The sequence below is a fragment of the Pyxicephalus adspersus genome, chromosome 10 (genome assembly GCF_032062135.1).
Source record: "Pyxicephalus adspersus chromosome 10, UCB_Pads_2.0, whole genome shotgun sequence".
Classification (NCBI taxonomy): Eukaryota; Metazoa; Chordata; class Amphibia; order Anura; family Pyxicephalidae; genus Pyxicephalus; species Pyxicephalus adspersus.
Window position 1 is genome coordinate 54,362,420 of NC_092867.1, and position 19,913 is coordinate 54,382,332.

Genomic DNA, 19,913 nt, shown 5'->3' on the forward strand with positions numbered 1-19,913 from the left:
TTGGAAGTAGGCGGTAGTTATGACAACGGTGTTTATAAAGGATGGGCTAGAAGGTCCGAGCTACCCTGGTCATGACAGCAGTTGTGAATAAATTTAGAATAAATGCTCTGCTGCAAATGTTTTGTAGCTGGGGTTTGCACTTATGCAAAAAAAAGTAGTGTTTAATAATACTGCTGATAAGGAAGGGTTGGAACTTTTGGCAGCTTTTCATTGCTATGTCTCCACTAGGAAGATTCACCACTTCATTTGTCCTGGTGACCATTGTCACCAAAACAGAAAGTGAGGGGAAATCCAACATTTTATAACTGTCCCCAGAAGATAAAGAGAAATTTTCCAACAGGTAAACATATTTTAAGGACAACTGTTCGCTGGCCAGGCAGATACTTTAAAGGTTCTCTTCAGCATAGGCAGCTTACGTATTATTACCTCAAAATACTAAAGCAAGTAGGTAAAATAAGGAAACAAAAAGAAATGCTACTTACATTCAAGGCTTCCTGGAGGACCTCTGTCTCGCAGTCTTGATGCATACGTTCCAGAATAACACTATCCGCACCTTTACTATAAAGCCTTATTATCCCTTCTTCATTCCTTACTGTGAAGAAAACAAATACGCAAATGTCAATGCCCAGACAACAAGCTGAGATCTGGTTGGTGGCCAAGTTTTTGTATTGAGATAACATTTCTTTATAAAATGGTGTCAGACAAAGAAATAAAAATAGTGTGAATTGGGTAAAACATTTTATAAACAACTATGCATTTATATAATATACTAGCTGATTACCCGGGTTTTTATTTATTACAATCCTATATTATACAGGAAAAGAAATAAAATAAATCTTAAGTGTTAAATCAAAGAAATGTTTTTTTTAAAGGTTTTAAAAGTATAAGTACAATATACAAATAAATTAAAATACAATTCAATTAAACTAACCTAAATTAATGGCATATGTTCCAATGCTGTTTTAAATGTTTTATTAAGAACATTGTGCTTATGAAACATCCTTTGTAACTTTAAGACAATCTAAAATATTGTTTCTGAGATGTGGGTGCACCTCTGGTCAGTTTCTATTAGTTCGTTTTCAATAAAATATAGTTGTGGAAATTTTAGTGGTTGATCTGGCAGCGGAAGTAACAATCCCGCTTTATAGTAAATTTGCCCTTGCACCGCAAAAGGCACACTGTTACTGATAAATACAAGCACACATAAATACATACATACATACATGCAATTATACCTCTGACATATACCACAGCATTGTACAAAGATCAGCGGTGCACTCACATGAGTCATACTGTATGTCTAGCAAGTTTGGTTGAAATGTCTCCATGCTCTTCATCCAAATATAGTTCTGACATATAGCATAGTGCTGTACAAAGATGACAGGTGCACTCACATGAGTCTCAGTCATATGTATAGCAAGTTTGCTTGAAATGTCTCCACACGTTTTTGAGTGATGGTGGAACATACATACACACATACATACATACATATGATTTTATATATATATATTAGGCACTCCCTTAAACATTTATGGGGATCTTAGGATGATATTATTTGTCAACAATGAGGACCTCTATTACCACCAATGGTGAAGATGCCAAACGGCATATCAGAGTTCACTGATCGGAGTAAAGGATGGAACAGACACCTAAAACATTATCTAAAGTTGGCTTGGCACAAAAAGATGGTGGTTACATCAATATTATTTAGTCTTATTGAGCATACAAAAAAAACCAAACAGATTTACATCAACCGTATCCATGTACATAAACTGTAAGTTGAGTGATAAGGTCACCTTAGGCCTAATGTTTTTTGATGTGTGACCGGTGACACTTCATCTGTCATTGGCATGTATTGTCAGGGGCTTTTTATTAACTGGTCATCACCAAGAGTCGACACACCACAGCCTTGGCCTCAGCTGCACCCTCAGTGCATCTCTGTGGGTCCAGCCCTGACAAAGTCAGACATTTAGCAGCATATAAAAATTCCCCTTTACCTATAATAGACATCCTCTTTCGATCACTGTTAAAGTCCATCATTGCCAGAATGCTATAGGTCTTTATTTCACCCATCTCACTGATTGTAATAGAATCTTGAGTGCGAGTAATAAATACATAACCAAAGTTTCTTGCAGCAGTCACCAAGGCTTCTTCATCTGGAGAGGTAGCCTTGTACCTCACAACCCCTATAAGAAAAGGGTAACATTTCATTCCATTGAAAGTGAATTTCAACAGGCAAATAGAAGAACCAAGTTTTCTGTAAGGCAAGAACATGAAGTGATCATTTTCTATAACTTGTGATTTGAATTAGTCAAAGATAGGGTCAGCAATGTAGACAATTAAGTTAAGCCTAAGGAAGGTTGGTGCTCGTAGATTGAAAATGGTATTGCTACTGTACATAACAATAACATAACAATATGAACTGCATACTAAGTTCTTACATTACAGTACAGCTACTGTGCATGTCCTCCAAACATGGTCTCCAGGATGCACACCTCTAGTCTTCATACTGATACAACTAATGAACACCTCTGTAATAACCTATTCAACAAACCTAAACACTTTCTGTAGTAATGTTATAAATGTTTTAAAGCAGTTCTACCTTTTTCATTATCTGCCATCACACTATGACAAAGTGCGATTGCTCTGAAGAACTCATGCAGTAGGGGATCTTTTGGGTCATTGCGTAGCTCATCAATTAGAGCTTGGTCACAGAACCTGAATGATGTGTCTGCATACGGATTCCAATCAAAGTTAACTTCCTGAAAGAAACAAAGTGCAACAAGTGCAAGTTACATTTCCAGTGTTGATCAGATGTGCTGGAAAATGCAATACAATGCAACACGACATGTGTCTTTTGCAATACCTTTTCTTTGCCACATAATGTTCTCATCCCACCTGGTTAAATGACACAAAATTGCAGATAGAGGAAAGACTGTACTGGTTTTGGGTTTACATACACCTAATGCTTACTCCAGGGATCACTAAAAACAAATAGTTTTAATATTATAATCCTCTGCAGCTGTGAAAAATAGCCTTTCCTCATAATAAAATGGTGACCTTTTAAAATGGTGGAATTTAAAGTGGCCAAGAGACTAAGGAAAAGGCATACAGGAGATGAACATGCCAAAAAATATTTTGTGTTGTTGAATTGTTAAAAAAAATGTATAAAAGGTCTTAAAAATCCAAACTGACCATGACATTTTCCTCTCACTGCAAAATGTTTGATGACAAATCAAGGACGAACTTCATTTTATTTATGTAGACTGGAATAATAACAACACACCTTCCGCCACCAAAAAAAAAAATCAAACAAGTCTACCAGTATACTGAGAAGAAGTATGAGAAAAAAAAGCCAATTTTACTGTCCAGGATTTTTCATTTTTACTTAAGGTCCTATAAAACAGAAAACCAATGAGCCCATTTAAAAAACAGGGAATCAGATATTCTCTTAACCACCTGGGCATTTCACTGATGTCTGGATTTCTGTACCAAAAGCGGTTTTTCATGCAATTTTTTTTTTAAACTGTAGACCTGTAACTTACAGAAATATGTCCGAACAAGGGTCTAGTAGATATCCTGAATATAATAAAGTTTGAAACACACAATTATGTAAAAAAAAAATTAACTTTAATAATAAAATTAAATAAAAAACACAAAAATCAGCTTAAACAAGAATACATAAATAAATAAAAAATACTGAAAATGCAATAATTCTGTATATTGTATAGTAATATATTTTTCCATAACACCTCCCTTGTGTGGTAAATTTTAAAACAGAGTCCAACGTCACATACCTATAGACAAAACCACATAAACATATTTTGTATTATTTTGTATTGGATTAGATACAGGACTTTGTATTGAATCCAATACAGAATATTTGAATTTCCCGCTACGACCCCCGCCGACGGGCGTCAGAACGCTGAGTGTTCTAATTCTTTGCGTACTTCCATGCAAAAAGTGTTACATTTTTTGCATGGAAATTTATTTTAGATTGTAGGCTATAATTCTTAGGCATAACCCGGAGATCGTCACTGCACACGCCGGGTGAAGACTGAAGACAGAAGACGTCTCCGGAGGAGATGCGGGGACAAGGTAAGTGTTTTTTTTCAGTTGTACTCCGATTGTTATACAATGTTGTATGACAATCAGATTGCACTGTAACGCGTGTTTCTATTTTTAGCTACCCCGAACCTGGTTCGGGGTAAACGATTGTAGCAAGTTTTCTTTCCCCGAACCAGGCTCGGGCTAACCACCCAGGTGGTTAAACATTCCCTCGTGGGAAACTTCCAGGTCAATGTGTTTGAATGGCAGTAATTGATTCTCACCAGGGAATGTTTGAGGGAATGTCATATTCCTTGATTTTTATATGGAGCCCAATGTGTTTTAGGAGCTCAGGATAAAAACTCCAATTTGTAACCTTCCTCACACACTGATTGTGGCATTTTTACTTGTTTACTTGCCTAACTGAAAGTAAGGTGAATTTGCCCCAAAATTAAATGTGAATAAGCTACCCTGCATGTAGTTGATGCTAATACGTACCTGGTGTTGCTGTTCTTCAATTGATGACATGCCTAAAATACAAAATGTGTACAATAAATACTAGTAAGAATACTGAATTTCTCACAAGAATATATACTCAAAATTCATTATTCAAAGAGCATTTTTTTCTAGTACACCAGCACCCCATGACTGCAGAAGCAGGGCAGCAACAACTTATGTAATACTGGTATGTACATTGTAAGAAACAGCTATGTGACGAACGCCCTCTCAGCCCACACCCTGCGCATAGACTTTCCAGCATGTTTAGCAACAATCCACGCACAAATAGGCTGAGAAGGGCCTTTACGCTTGACAACAGCAGTTATATTTCTGCTTCTTTAGTACTGTCTGTGTCACCTGCTGCTACTCCAGACAGGGGTGTCTCAGAAATCAGAATGTTTATAGTAGCATTTTCAGGTTAGCAAGTTACACTACTATTTCTACTTAGAGCATTCAGGGGTTCAGTTTACATTTTTTATAGTGTTTAATAAGAAAAACATACAAAAACAGTACATAAACAAATACAGAAAAATAAAGTCTAACAACAGAACAGTAGCAGAACGAAAGCAGAGTAAAATAAAAAGGAATATCTGTGATAGATTACTTAAGTAGAGTTGGTTTGCCTTGCTCCAGGTTGCTGTAATAAGTCCAAGCTATTAGTCAGAGTCACCGGGCTCCCTGCAGTGCTCAATGTGTCAGTGCCGTTGTCCTTAGCAACAAGATGGTATCAGTGGGAGCTCCCTCTGCTAAGCCTACATGGCTTTTTCTATGCCAACCACAGAGGTGGGACTAATACAACAATCCAATGACAGCAGGGTGGGGGCTGTCTGATAGGCTATGTCCACATGGATTATGATGCTCTCTGGACACACCCAAGATGTCCTTGTTCTAACAATATTCATACCTAGCTGATTTCCTGGCATTGCCCAGGTATTTATTTATTGCAATGTTTTATTAAACAGGAAAAGGAATCAAATAAAGCTATAGTGTTAAGCAAAAGGCAGACTGTCACTGAGCAATACATACACACATACATGCAAAAGTACCTCTGACATATACCACAGCGCTGTACAAAGATCAGCGGTGCACTTACATGAGTTTGAGTCATATGTCTAGCAAGTTTAGTTAAAATGCCTCGATGCGTTTCCTAGTGATGACATAAACACATACATACATACATCCAAATATAGCTCTGACATATAGCACAGCGCTGTAAAAAGATGACTGGTGCACTCACATGAGCCTCAGTCATATGTATAGCAAGTTTGGTTGAAATGTCTCCATGCGTTTTCGAGTGATGGTAGAACATTCACACATACATCCTTTTTTTTATATACAGATTCCATAGATTGAGGTTTTATGAAATGCCAACCCAAGATTTTTATTCAGCACAAAAAACGAACTTCACAGAGATTACCCATTACCCATTATATAAATATTCCTCTTCGTGTGTTTGTACAAATGCCAGATCCCCTATTTTGAGAGAATTTGAATTTTTTGGTTTTTAATGGAACCTTTGTTTGGCATAATCAACCAGAATTTTTTTTTATAAAAAGATTAGTTTTATTATTAACAATTTTAAAATTGTTATTAATAAAATTCATGTTTTTATAATAACAAATTTTGATTAATTATGCCAAACTAAAAGTCCCATAAAAACCAAAAAAATTCAAATTCCTAGGCATGTCTGGGACTTATACTAGACAGGCTAAATATCGTTTCCAGGCTTTCCTGAGGCCTAGGAGACTTGTTCTTAGTCTCAAAATGTGTCACGTCTTTTACAATGTGTGTTGTAAACCAGAGGGTCTGGAAGGATGCTGGTTGTCAGAGAAATTTATATCTGATAAGGGGAAATTTTTGACCCTGGTCTGTTGTACTATTACACAAAAACCCTGAAGGGAAACTCCAGCATTCCCTTTTTGACATTTAAGGGGGGATCTGATATTAATATTATCCCCAATATCACAAGCTGTACCCCTACTTATTATCAAGCAATTATCTACTCAGAAAAATTATGTAGTAGCAGTGTGGGGTATAAAATCCTGTGCATGTCAGAAAATGTTAACCTAAAATATCATAATAGGAGAAAAACTGATTTCTGTGTTCTGTGTGATGGCATGACCGCCAGGTGCCAGATTGGTTGATCTAACATTTCTACCAATTTCCTAAAATTTTCACACACACAACAATCTCTAGGTCAGTTCTACTTACCCATAGTTCCACAGAACCATAGTGTTCGTCTTAAGGTTTCTAGGTGTCCTTTGAGCAGAGGGGAATTGATCTTCCACCTATACTGAACAATAATGCAAGGAGGCAATTTTCCACTGGATGGATGAGTTTCCACCAATGGATGAGATTACTTCTACTCTGACCGCAATCTCAGTCTACATGGACTGTTCCCCCAGCGTTTAACCTGATACTTTTAAAGCTCATGTTTGAAGTCCCAATGCATTCCAATAGGCTAATCTACACCAGGACGTTTCCTTCAGGCACATTTATGAGCTTTATCTTAAACGTTGCTTGCAGGCTAAACGCGGGAAAACACCCCAAAACTTCTATTGAAAACAATGGGGGCTTTTTTTTAGATTTAAACCACAAAATGCAAACAAAATTGCAGGCTATTAGCAGGTAATATCTGTTTGAGTCACACAAAAACTTACCAAAAGTCTTATCCCCAATGCAGCATTTCTTAAACGTCATGATGTTCTGTGTGAGCGTACCAGTCTTATCTGTGAACAGGTACTCAATCTGTCCCAGCATATCACAGAAGCTGGTACTTCTGGCATGAGCTGGTGTATCACTTTCCTTGTAGTACATTTCCAGGTCATTGTTAATGAAAAAGTTGTGGAGATTGTGAATAATTTCCAACCTATAACAAAAAATAAATTAGCTTTAAAGTCAAACTAAAGAAGGTCAATGTTAGATGGTAAAGTAGTAGACAAACCTAAATATACATATATTGCATGTAAGCCCCAACAATGAGTATCCCTCATTTCCCCCCTTTTGGACTTAAAAATCTATCATTGAATGTCTTTTCTTATATTTGTTTGAGAAGTGCAAACAAATACCCATTCAACATTAAAATGTGTTGAATACAAAGGTAGGCAATCCTTCAATATATACCTAGCAGCTGGTAACTTCCCTAGAATGTCACAGAAGATAACGAAAAACAAAATGCTATCTGTGCTCACTGGTAGATTATTGTACAATAATAATGACAAAATATGTTTTCTTTCACTAAACACTTGTGTAATGTGCTACAATTTAAAATCTAGCTGGTCTATGGCACTGTAAAAGTAAAAGTGACAGTATTAATGTTACCTTGGCGGAGATCTGCAATAGGAGATCTAGCTTCTTTAGAGCATTAATTGAGAAGTCAAACATTCAAGCTGCCCATGTATGGACTTTTGCTTTTGATTAGCTTGCCATGAGTCCTAGATACCTGTTGTACCTACTATTACTGTAAAGTAATTCCTGGAATAGATTCAAAAGCCTTTCAAATGCTTTTCAATGCCCTGAAGCAGAAAGATCTCTGCTATAGAACTCCACCACAATTAAGTGTCACTCCATTTAAAAACATATCTCAATTTTGTTTAAATGATGTTGGGATGAATCACATACTAATCACTTCTCTCTTTTGGACAGGAAGGGACCTAACCATTTGCGAGGACTGTGCAGCTGCACCTGTGGGAGTTAGGGGTCCATTTATACTAGATGCCATTTTGACTGGTGCTGGGACCCTCAGGCATACATACTTCAAAAGCTAGCGTGAAGAAAAAAAAAGATGCCTTAACTTTTCTCTGTGTAATATTTAAGTTCATTCCCTGCCTATCCTGCACTGAGACATGTAGAATACATTTCCTATTTCCCAAAGATGGGGGCCAAGAGCTGTTCTTGTATAGGGTTCATTGGTGACTAGTGTTGGTCGAATAGCTCACTATTCGATTCGGCAGCTATTCGCTCGAATAGAGCAAAATTATTCGGGTGGTCGAATGTCAAAGTCGAACACCATTAAAGTCAATCGGAGGAAAAATTCGTGTTTTTTTCAGCACTGTGTAGAGCTTCTACAGCCTCCAAACAGAGGTAAAAAGATTATAAAAGGATACATAAAAAGATGCATTTCAAAAGATACATAACACTATTACATACCCCTGTGCTTCACATGAAGATTAGAGAGCACCTGTCACATCAATATTAGATTAGATATACACTACTATTTCTACAGATTATCTATTAGATATACACTTCCAATAATTATTGTTAGAAAATGAACGATTACGACCGATCAACGATTATGCACGATTATACTTGAACAATCATATTGTCACAATTCTGTACATGCTGTAACAATATGATCGTTCACATATAATCCACCAACAGTGTCCACACGCTAGATATAATTCTTTGAACGATGCAGGGAGGGACATGTAAAGGAGAAAGTGTACCGCAGAAACATGCACGATCACTGAACGACCGTACGCGATAGACGCGATAGTGAAAGATCGTCAGCCAATCAGATCCACCGTGGCGGTCGTTCATTTCCAATGACAATCCTCGTTCGTCAGCGTCCTTGGTCACTTTTTTTTGGCCAATCGGTTGTTCATCGGTCGTTTGTCGGTTGTTTCGAACGATAATTATTGAATGTGTGTATGCAGCTTTAGTCTACACGCACTATATCCCCAGCGTTTAACCTGAGGCTTTTTAAAGCCCATGTTTGAAGTCCCCATGCATTCCCATGGGCTAATCTACACCAGGACGTTTCCTTCAGACACTTTTTTAATCGTTATCTTAAACGTTGCTTGCAACATTAAAAAAATTAAAACGCTCGATAAACGTGGGAAAACGCTTCCATTGAACTCATTGGAGGCTTTTTCAAGCGTTTTTAAGTTTTTATGAAAGCTTCCATTGAAAACAATGGGGGCTTTTATAAACATTTTTAGCAGGACTTTGGAATCTGGAAGCCCCCTTTAATAAGGAGACTCCCAGATTTTCCCTTTCCTCAGGGAGCAGAGCAATCAGCGGAGCTTTACTATGCTGACAGCTCTGCTCCCCTGATCGCTCCTGCAGCCCTGGAGGAGCTGTGACATGTGTTCTGTATGTGTAATACATGTCGCAGCTCCTCTAGGGCTGCGGGAGTAATCAGGGGAGCAAAGCTGTCAGCATAGTAAAGCTCCGCTGATTGCTCTGCTCCCTGTTTGGCTGAGGAAAGGGAAATCCTGATGATGCTTGAGCTGTCATCAGGGTTTCCTATTTCCCAGCCAATCACAGAGCAGTAGAGGTAAAGAATGGAGACACGTATCTCCATTCAACCTCTATTGCCCTGGTATTGCTTGCGGTTACAGCTGATTGAAGGCACCTGCTTTCAATTAGCTGTGACTGCAAAGTTCCCACGGTCCGGGAATCCCACAATGACATTATGATTCATAATGTCATTTTCGGATAACCTGTAAAAAATAAAAAAAGAACAAGTTAAAATAAAAACACATATAAATAAATTAATTTAGGTTTAATTTTAATTTTTTTTTTAAACTTTTTTCCCCAAATTTTTGCTGTCGAATCCCGTGTTTTTCGGGTCGGGTCTATCCGAATTCGAACAGCCATATTCGGGTCGAATATAGGAACCCGAATTCAAACATCAACACTATTGGTGACTACCTCCTTTATTGATTAGTTCACTGTTATGTTTGGTTCTCAGGGAACATTAAGCAAAAAAGGACAAATTTGGGCAGGCAAATGTTTGCTTTTATTAGGTCAATTATTTTTTATTATTTGACTGAATGGGAACACTGCTGTGTGTTCTCAATTTTATATCCCGTTAATTGGTAGTACTGCCCCTGACAGCCATCAGCCAAATGGAACACTGGTCACCACGTATTTATTAAATGGGCAGGAGTTGGGTTTCTAATGTTACTACTTGGTAGTGTTCCTATGGGGTGCTGTTTTTTTAGGGCAGTTTGCTACCAATATATACTGTACATTTGCAACCTATGCATCCAGCTGGAGCACTACCTACATGGTGGGCAGTGTTCACCAGCATGGGTTTGTAGACAAGTTCACATATCACAATAGAAGATGAGTAGTGAAAGATCCTTTCCAACAACTATAATTGCAAGTGTGTATGCGGCCTAACAAAGGAATAAATGTTCTGTAATCTCAACAATTCTACCTGATAACACACATAATACACAAAGAGCACAATAATGAATCAGCTCATTGGGTTTCTATGAGAATCAACAGGTAGAACAGTTTTATTGGGATATTTAACAAACCAAGGAGAAGCTCACTGTTAGGGATTACATACAATAATTACATAAAGTCAAACAAAAGTAGCAAATCTTACCCCCCCCCCCACCCTTTATTATTATATTGATGTAAAGGTGGACTATAACATAGTTTAGCCATCCATTACTAATTAGCTTCAAAGTTTATGGCCCTGCATGAATACAATAAGAAGTACAAAAACAATGTGTAAATTATTGGCTTATGCCTTGTTCTACTCACGCGATATAAAGGGTAAAAGGCACAAGTGTGGCAATAGTGGCAAGGTATCCCATGAATGCAAAAAAAACAAAAGCAGCTGATGAGTACTCAGGGTGTTTTGGTAAATAGTAATGCTTCTCTAGGTACAAACTGTCCCAAATTCCACCTCCAATTCCCATGATAAAAGATGAAATGATAACAAAGGCAGCAATCTGTAAACCACACAAAATTTTATTATAAATAAATTCTTTTTTAAAACTAAAATCTGTTCAAACAGCTAAACACATATAAAGAACTGTTTTACCTGCCTAAAAACAATAGGCCTGCCACACAGCACTTGTTTAGCAAGCCTTAATTCTACTCTCTTGGTATAGTAATAGTGGAGGAATCTGTCTTTAAAGTTCACAGCTATTCACAGAAATTTTAGAGTTTTCCTATTACTTTCAGATACAATGGAATATTGGCAGCTTGACAGCTCACTATTGTCAACACACAGCAGATGTTTCTAAGAGGTTAGAAACTGACTAAAATGTATTTATGACAGTTGAGAAATAATTCTCTCAATATACAGAGAAGTCAGGGATGGCTTGTTTGAAAGCTTGAAAGGAGAGGCAGCAGACTGATAAACTCATCTCTATGCCACTCTATTCTTTCCTTCTTTCAGCATATTTCTTGTTAGCACCCAAGCCATGTATCACAATTGACTCACTCCCTGTGTTTCTTGTGAATAAAAATGTTTGCAATGTTGTTGTTTCACCTAGGGTATATTCTCATATTTCCTTGATGTACTTTAGGTTGCACATGAAGCAGACTGTCCATTCAATGCAATGAAGAGCACCCTCTAGTTCAGCTGGGATTGCCTGCTTCTATATTAAAGAAATAGGGATGGACAAGACAAACCCCTAACTCAAGACCGACGTACGTCTGCACCCAAGGCCCAATGATCTGTTTATCTGATAGGGATCAAGGCAAAATGTATGCAAAGGCAAACACATGGATAGAGTGGAGAAGGATTAAAAACCTCATACATTTTTACTGTTGTCTAGGGTTCTGTTCACAGCAAAGGAAAAGTGCCAGCATCAGCTAAAACAGAAATAAAAATGCTTTCCTTTAGAATAGTATGGTAGTATAGTGAAGACTTGAACCTATATCAGATTCTTATTAGTGTTTGTGGATACAAGGACAAGCAGCAACAAAAAAATCTCTGTAATGGAGACAAACAAAGAAAAAAAAAAAAGCTTAAATACTTACTATTCTATAGAAAAAAATCGCAAGCAGTTTTTTTGGCTTCATCTGTACCCTAAGCATCAATCTAGTCATGCATTAGTTGCTGTCTCTCTGTGTCAGTGAGATCACCACTTAGAAGTGTATGTTGAATTTTATGGCACAAGGGCCAGCTCACCATTAGTGGTTCCCATCTAGAAATGCTTAGTGGAATAATCTTTTTAGATTAACAAACCTCAAGATCAGTGGAACAAGTATAAAGGTACTCTTCAGGCAATTACCTATCCTCAGGTTGCCATCCACCCACAGACCATCACCTACTATCAACCTACTATCCACCTGCAGGCCACCACCTACCCTTAATATTATTATTACAGTATTTATATAGCGCCAACATATTACCCAGCGCTGTACATTAAAAAGGGGTTTGCAAATGACACACAGATATAGACACAGGAGGAGGAGAGGACCCTGCCCAGAAGAGTTTTCAATCTACCCTTCCACCCATCCAACCTTAAACCTAAACAATCATCTGTCTACTTCCAGACACTAGAATTTATTTCGTTACACAAACTTACACACAGAACGATTTTGTTGATTAGGAGGTCTGTTTTTGTAAACTTTAGAAATATTTTACCAGAGTTCTTCATGATTTTTGTGTCAAATCCTGGAAAAAAATAACATTTTTTAAATTGCAGTTATCAAACATTCTAGTACAATAAAGCGGTTTTATCCAAACCAATGGATAATGAATTATACTTCTCTTTACCTTTCTCCTTGGGAATCACACTTTGGTCAACTCCTTCAAATGTGAACCCCAAAGGGCTGCACATAATTTACAGCTAATGAAATGCTACAGACGTTTGCCAGGGAATGGGAAATGAGTTGGTAATTGACTTCAAACTTTTAATGAAAAATTATAAAAGACTGCAGACATGCTGTAGGAGATATTCAGACATTATGAACTTTATATAGCAGTTGATAAACACAGGAGCATTGCATTAGAAGACAGCCAAACTGGAGACACATTACAACACCACTATTACATGGCTGCTGTGTACATGCGCCCTAAAGATCTGAAAATGTCAAAGGACAACAGGTTTTGCACCAAGGAATAAGATTGTGTCTATAATTAATAAATGCGTACAGACCTGCATAGAGGACCAGTCCATAGCAGCACTCTGTATTGCGGATCCTGCAGTCTCTCAGCAGAAGGTTTTCACTATTCAATGGATATTGTTTGCCTTTCCACTCCAAAACTCCCACAAAGCTGTATATCCGGGCATTTGGGGCTTCACATGTCACCAGACCTATAAAAATACCTTTTATTTAGGCTGAGAATATTATCTGATCAAAATTGTTTCTTGACATGCCATGAGTCTTTAAACCAGCCTTTGTCAAACTTGTTAATATGGAGGAACCTTTAAAATAACTTTCAGACCTTCAGGAAACTCCTGACAATAATAACATTATCCACAGCTCACAGTACATTAGCATGGTGGTCAGTGGGATGAATTCTAGCTATTAGAAGGAATGTCACCCTTACAGATAGCCAAAAAGATCATTGGTGTCACTTAAACCAATGCCGAGGGGGCATGGCCTGGCACATGGCGGGATAGGACGCTAACTCAGTGAGCTCCCATCTTTCTCCAGCTCTAGACTGTTTCTCAGTGGCAAGGAGATCTCACAGCACAGCCGTAATTTGGAGAAACAATCTCTGGTATGCCAGTGTAGCGTCCAGCGGGCCCCGATCACAGGAAATTGGGACCTTCTTTCAACCGAGCAGGTCCTCTATTCCCACCATGCGCAGCCAAAGGGGAGGCAGGATGGCGCCCGTAGCGAAACAGCTGGCTGCCACAGCTCCCCCAGCAAGATCTCCCTCCCCAAGGACCCCCTATCACAGACTTCTCTGCCTCCTACCTCTCCAACTGTGCCTGCCACAACCTCTCAACAACCCCATATGGCTTGGGACATGGAATCTTATCTAAAAGCCTTACCCACTAAAGAGGACCTAGAAAGCATTGTACAGAGAATGCAGAGCACTGATAAATCTGAAATGCTAGAATTAAAGTGAGACCTGGGGAGCAGAATGGAAGATATTGAGGGAACTACAGTGGAACTCCTGAGTCATTTCATTAAGCACACTGAGGCTCTTAGAGCACATTTTACCCTCCTGCAACAACTCCTGAACCAAAATAATGATTTGAAAAACAGGAACAGACATAACAACATCAGGATAAGGAGGCTCCCTGAGATCATCAGTACTGAGGAATTACTCCCTGCGGAGACAGCTATCTTTGACAACCTCCTCCAAAAACCTAAAGACCATTTCAAAGGGATGTACAAGGTTCACAGGGCCTTAGGCCCTAAAAGCCTCAAGGACCAAACAGACCATGGGATGTCATCTGTCAATCTTACCGTCTCAAGGGGGACATCAAGCAAACAGCTCGCTCCAACTCCAATCCAACTCCTGCACCACCTCTCCCACTACACTTTCACCTTATGCAGGAAGCTCAAGCCAATCCTGGATCTACTCCATGCTAATAATCAATTTTTATAAATCGAATATATATATATATCGCTACCAGCAATGGGAAAACGGCCTCCTTCCACGAACTCGAGGACATACCAGCTTTCCAACACACCCTGGACCTTCCTGACAAAACCATCCCTCATTGACCAGTGCAGATTTCGCTCCTTGACCCACTTCCTCCTTCACCCTGGATCCAGCACAAACGCAAAAACCCACGCAAGCGACAACCACCTGTCCTTGAGAAAGCTACACACGATTGTTGAAATGACTTGTGGACTTCATCACCTAAGGACACCGCACAGGACACTGTCTTGTACTGCCAACCCCACCGGTTGATGAGTATAACAGACTCTAAACTCTCAACTACTTTTGTTGACATCCCTGTCATTGCTAATCTTACTCCAAAGTTAGAATGCCTAGTATTTTTGTTTATGCTTTTTACAAGTTTTGTTTCCACTTTATTGTTTATGCCGCACATTAGCTAACATGCTATTTTCTGGATAGGAAGCCCTCCAACCTTGACACCCATGTTACCCCACTTAGGGATATTAACACAGACTATTGCATTACACACTATAGACACCCATCAAAGTGTTATCCTTTTCCTTTACACCCCTCCTGTCTTCTCTCCTAATCCCCTGACACCGGTTTTACTCCTGGGGCACTGACCATGCAACTTACTTATACTCATGCCCAATGATGGTGGAGAGTCTAACCCTGTCCTCCCTGAATGTACAGAGATTTAAGGATCCTTAAAAACACACCAGGTTCTTTGCCAAAACTAAGACCAGAATACTTTTTCTGCAGGAGAAACACTTTAGAAGTGACTCCATGCCTTCTTGTAAGAGTTGGTGCTACAGTAGGTGGTTCCATAACACCAACCCATCTGCCAAATATAAAGGTGCATCAATAGCTTTTCACAAATCTTTTGAGCCAGAGATACTACAGTCCCACATTGACCCGCAGGGCCGCTATATGTTCTGAGAATTAAAGTAGCCAGCCAGATTTATACACTGGTGAACCTCTATGCTCCCAACCATGACCAGCACAGATTTTTTAAAGCGCTCGTCAGTGCTCTGGAGCGCTTCAGTTACCACAACCTGATTCTAGGGGGTGACTTTAATGTACTCATTGTGCCACAGAGCGATACCTCTTTGGAGGGATCTGCAGTTCCCATGGGAGCTCTGATTAAAATCAAGTGACTTTGGCAAAAGCTATGAGATTGCAGAGTCAGATTGGCTAACCACCTTTGAAATGACTCAAAAAGCATTAGTTTGTGGATACACGCAGAAAAAGAACCTATAAAATTCTATCCCACTGGTACAGAGATCCTGTCACCCTGCACCGCATGTTACCTGTGACCCCTAATATCTGTTGGAGATGCAGTGCAGAGGAAGGGACTTATATTCATACCTGGTGGGTCTGTCTAACTTTGCAAAGATACTGGCAGGACATTTTCTCTGTCTGTGCAGATTTATATGCCACAACCTACAACCCATCCCCAGAGACCTGTCCATAATGCAGGTCCCCCGAACTCCCACAAGAAAACATTGCTCTATCACCTATTGGTAGCTGCCCGCCAACTCATCCCTCTCTAGCCCCCCACTCTAGCCCTTTGGGTTACAAAGGTCAATGACATAATGAGAATGGAGGAAATTTAGATTTTTGATAATGACAACTTGGAAAAATGTACGTCTCGCTGGACTTGCTGGGAGCATTACAGCACCTCAGCTTCATTGAAAAACTGTATTGGCCCCCCCCCCCCTCCTTTGACTCTGACTGCCACAAGCGTTACACCCTTGCATGGCTCTGCTACCCATATCTCCTCCTAGACCCGGCCTTTACTCCCATACCAGCTCCGACGTCTAGCATTTTTAGTGCAATGCCAGTTTTGGGATCACCCCTGGCTCCTCCACCCTGCCTAATAGTGCCCTCTAATCTCCCTGTCCCCATTTTTCTGTTTATAAGCATGTTACATCATAAATGATATATTTAAATTGTATTTAAATGTTAAAAGGTGTTTAACTGTATTTGTATGTATAATTTATTGATCTGTTCAAAAGATTTTTGTACATATCATGTTGTAATTCTTACTAAACACAAATTGACCCAAAAAAACAATTTGAGAGGCACAAACTGCTGATTGTTTTGGGAACCCCTAGCAACCTCTGGAGGAACCCTAGTTGAAAAACATTATTCTAAACTAACAAACTGACTACTCCAAAAAATAGTTCATTCTGTAGCATGGCCCCTACCCCTTTGAACGACAATCTCTGTCCTCCATTGGGAATTCTTAAATAGTGGGTGAGCTGGGTCAAGTTCCTTTGTCCATCCCTACTGAACCTTAAAAAATATTAGGTAAAGTCTTGCTTAGAACCTTTTATGTAGCAGATGCAAGAGGAGCAAAGGAAATAGTATGGTCTGATACTAGAATAACAGTTCTGAGTTTGCTGAGGTTTTCGACATCACATCCAATATGCAGCAGTCCCTGGGTTTTTAGATTCTTACATAAGGGAGGCTTTTACAGGTAAATATACGTGTCAAGAATATGTTACACATATTCTTTAAGACAAAATGCTACAAAACAAGCTACTATTAATTTATAGAGACAGGAATTGTGTAACTGCTGCCTTGTTCCCTGGGGTATCGGTCAATAGTAATGCCTTTTTTATTGGTATTCTGTGACCACAAAACCATATCTAGAGCTTTTAAAACAGGGACTATCTAAATGTATCACAGCAAAAATGATATTCAACCTTTTGTTACTATTACCATCAAACTCTGCTAGTGCTTCTACCGTGTTTAGGTTGGAGTGTGTAACCGCCAAAGCCTGACGGAATTTTAGGTTAGTCTCTCTGTAACACAAAAAAAAAACAAAACAAAGTTTGATGTTATAACAGATGTTATAATTACATGCAGTGGCCTGGGAGACAAATAAAAGCAATTTAAAAATGAAATACCTTGGAACTAACACCACTATTACATTCACAAATCTGAACTACTTGAATCATCCCCAATATAATCTCTGCTCTACAGGAGAATGCAAGAGGTCATTTGCTTTAAAAAATTACATATGATATATTAAAACAGAGCTCCATTAAGGTATATCTTTTAGATTTTCTTTGAATTCAGGTGTAAGGGCCAAACTTTCTTCCATTCTAAGCATAGCACCACTGTATGCCATAACGCTTGGTAATTAAAAGTTCCCCATTGACCAAAATGGGCCTTTTCAGTGAACAAGGGATGATGAGTCTTGGCCATAAGCTCAGGTTGTAAGCAACAAAGAACAAGTCGCTTGCATTAGAGGTGTACCGTGATGAATTTCCAGACTAGTAAATGTGGTATTTTACAGCATCCAAAGCTACAACCCATGTTAAACCTACCTACTACTGTAAGTAGCACCAATGTACTACTGTAATGACCGGTAAGCATCAATATAGTGCATTTTTTTTATTAAAAAGCTTTTGAATCATTTCACACCTCTGCATTTTGTTAACTCACTTTTGATGAATGACAGATGTACAGCAATACATATACTGCAGAGCACTGTGTTGCCATTCATTTCAAATTCTTCAACGCTTTTTCTAATTTTTACCTAATTTTTACCTTGGAAAAAATTTTAATTTTTAATTTTTACCTTGAGATCCTGCTAGTACCATCTTTCCTGTCTTATAGCAGACCATTCACACAAATTAAGAGAGAGTTTAGTTTTAATACTAGGTGAAGATTACAGAGACCTTCTCTTGTTCTCTACTCCATAACAACGAAAGAGGGGTTTGGGGTCCTTAGAGATAACTAAAAACTAAACGTGTAATTGATATGAGTCAGCACAGACAGAGAACATGAAATTATCACAGCAACAAATCTGACAAGATTAACTGGTATTCTTTGCATTTATCAAACAAATACAATATAGTCATTGTATATTTGAGAGACCAAAACGCATTAGATAAAAGATGTTAAGGTTCACATTACTTTTAGTGAAAGTATTGAAATAATACACATTACCCATCAATTCCAGCTGTTTCTATGTAACACAAGCTGTCTGCCTCTGTGCTGTGCAACAGCAGCATGTCGGCCTAGACAAAGCAAAAAAAAAAAAAACAACAACAAAGTAATCGAACCTCTTCATTTACATTTGTGCAGGCATCATACAAGGTAACCATCTACTTCTTTGTACAGGAGACCACACAGACAGGATACCATCAAGAGAATCCTAGTACTTATGCATTTGTGGTTATGTTCGTATGTCATCCCCTGCTGCAGCCTCTCACTTTGCCACAAAGGTGAGAGTGCATAATAATTTTATAAAGAATGCATAATAATTCACAAAAAATCGCTTATGATGTACGTACAGTTTCTACATTAAATGTTGAGCTTGAAGTGCCGCTAACCTTTCTCTGGCCTAAGTTTACTACCTATCCCCTTCCTTAAGTCATTTTCACTGTCCTTCTTCAGCCCACATTCACTGCACAGTATTTGTGTCAACCAGTTCTGGGGTGTTCACAGTTCTGACACACAGTTGAGATCAGCCAGCCATGAGACATGATGCTTTTCTGCTGCACTCAATAAACAGAGTTAGGTCCTTAGGTTTCTCTGTATTATCCCTGCTTCTGTCCCCCCTGGTCTAAACTCTGCGGCAGAGTGGATTAAAGAGGCCGATAAATAAAAATTTTTATTTAACACATAAACTATCTCAGGAAAGTGGGTGGCTGTGTATTATTTTCTGAAATTTAAAGGTAGAGAACTCACAGGAACAAATTCATCTTTCTTCACACGTACAATATCACCAACTTGAACATCCTTCCACTTCTTCTTCTGCATCCTGAATAGGAGGTCAATAGGACAATATATTAGGACAATGTACAATGAGATTATCTATGGCTTATGTGTGGCAAGCAAACCAATATACATTAATTACCCCCCTTAAATGGTAATTTCTCCTTTGTTAAGTATGAACCCTTTTTCTTGGTTTGTGATAGAAGGAGAGTAGTTATTAATATTATTATTATTATTATTAAACAGGATTTTTATAGCGCCAACATATTACACAGTACTACTGTACATTAAATAGGGGTTGCAAATGACAGATGAATACAGACAGTGACACAGGAGGAGAGGACCCTGCCCC

The 19,913-nt window shown here is 38.6% G+C and overlaps 1 protein-coding gene across 1 annotated transcript in view; it reads right to left on the minus strand.

Moving 5' to 3' along the window:
* Positions 1-19,913, minus strand: part of LOC140338873 (phospholipid-transporting ATPase IK-like) — a gene marked incomplete in the record, with an annotated part of 64,975 nt that overhangs the window by 23,053 nt on the left and 22,009 nt on the right. The window contains 11 exon segments of the mRNA XM_072423194.1: positions 483-592; positions 1,998-2,186; positions 2,603-2,762; positions 4,546-4,577; positions 7,206-7,414; positions 11,047-11,237; positions 12,828-12,916; positions 13,401-13,559; positions 17,555-17,637; positions 18,791-18,861; positions 19,535-19,607. Of these exon segments, the coding sequence (XP_072279295.1) occupies positions 483-592; positions 1,998-2,186; positions 2,603-2,762; positions 4,546-4,577; positions 7,206-7,414; positions 11,047-11,237; positions 12,828-12,916; positions 13,401-13,559; positions 17,555-17,637; positions 18,791-18,861; positions 19,535-19,607 (1,366 nt within the window).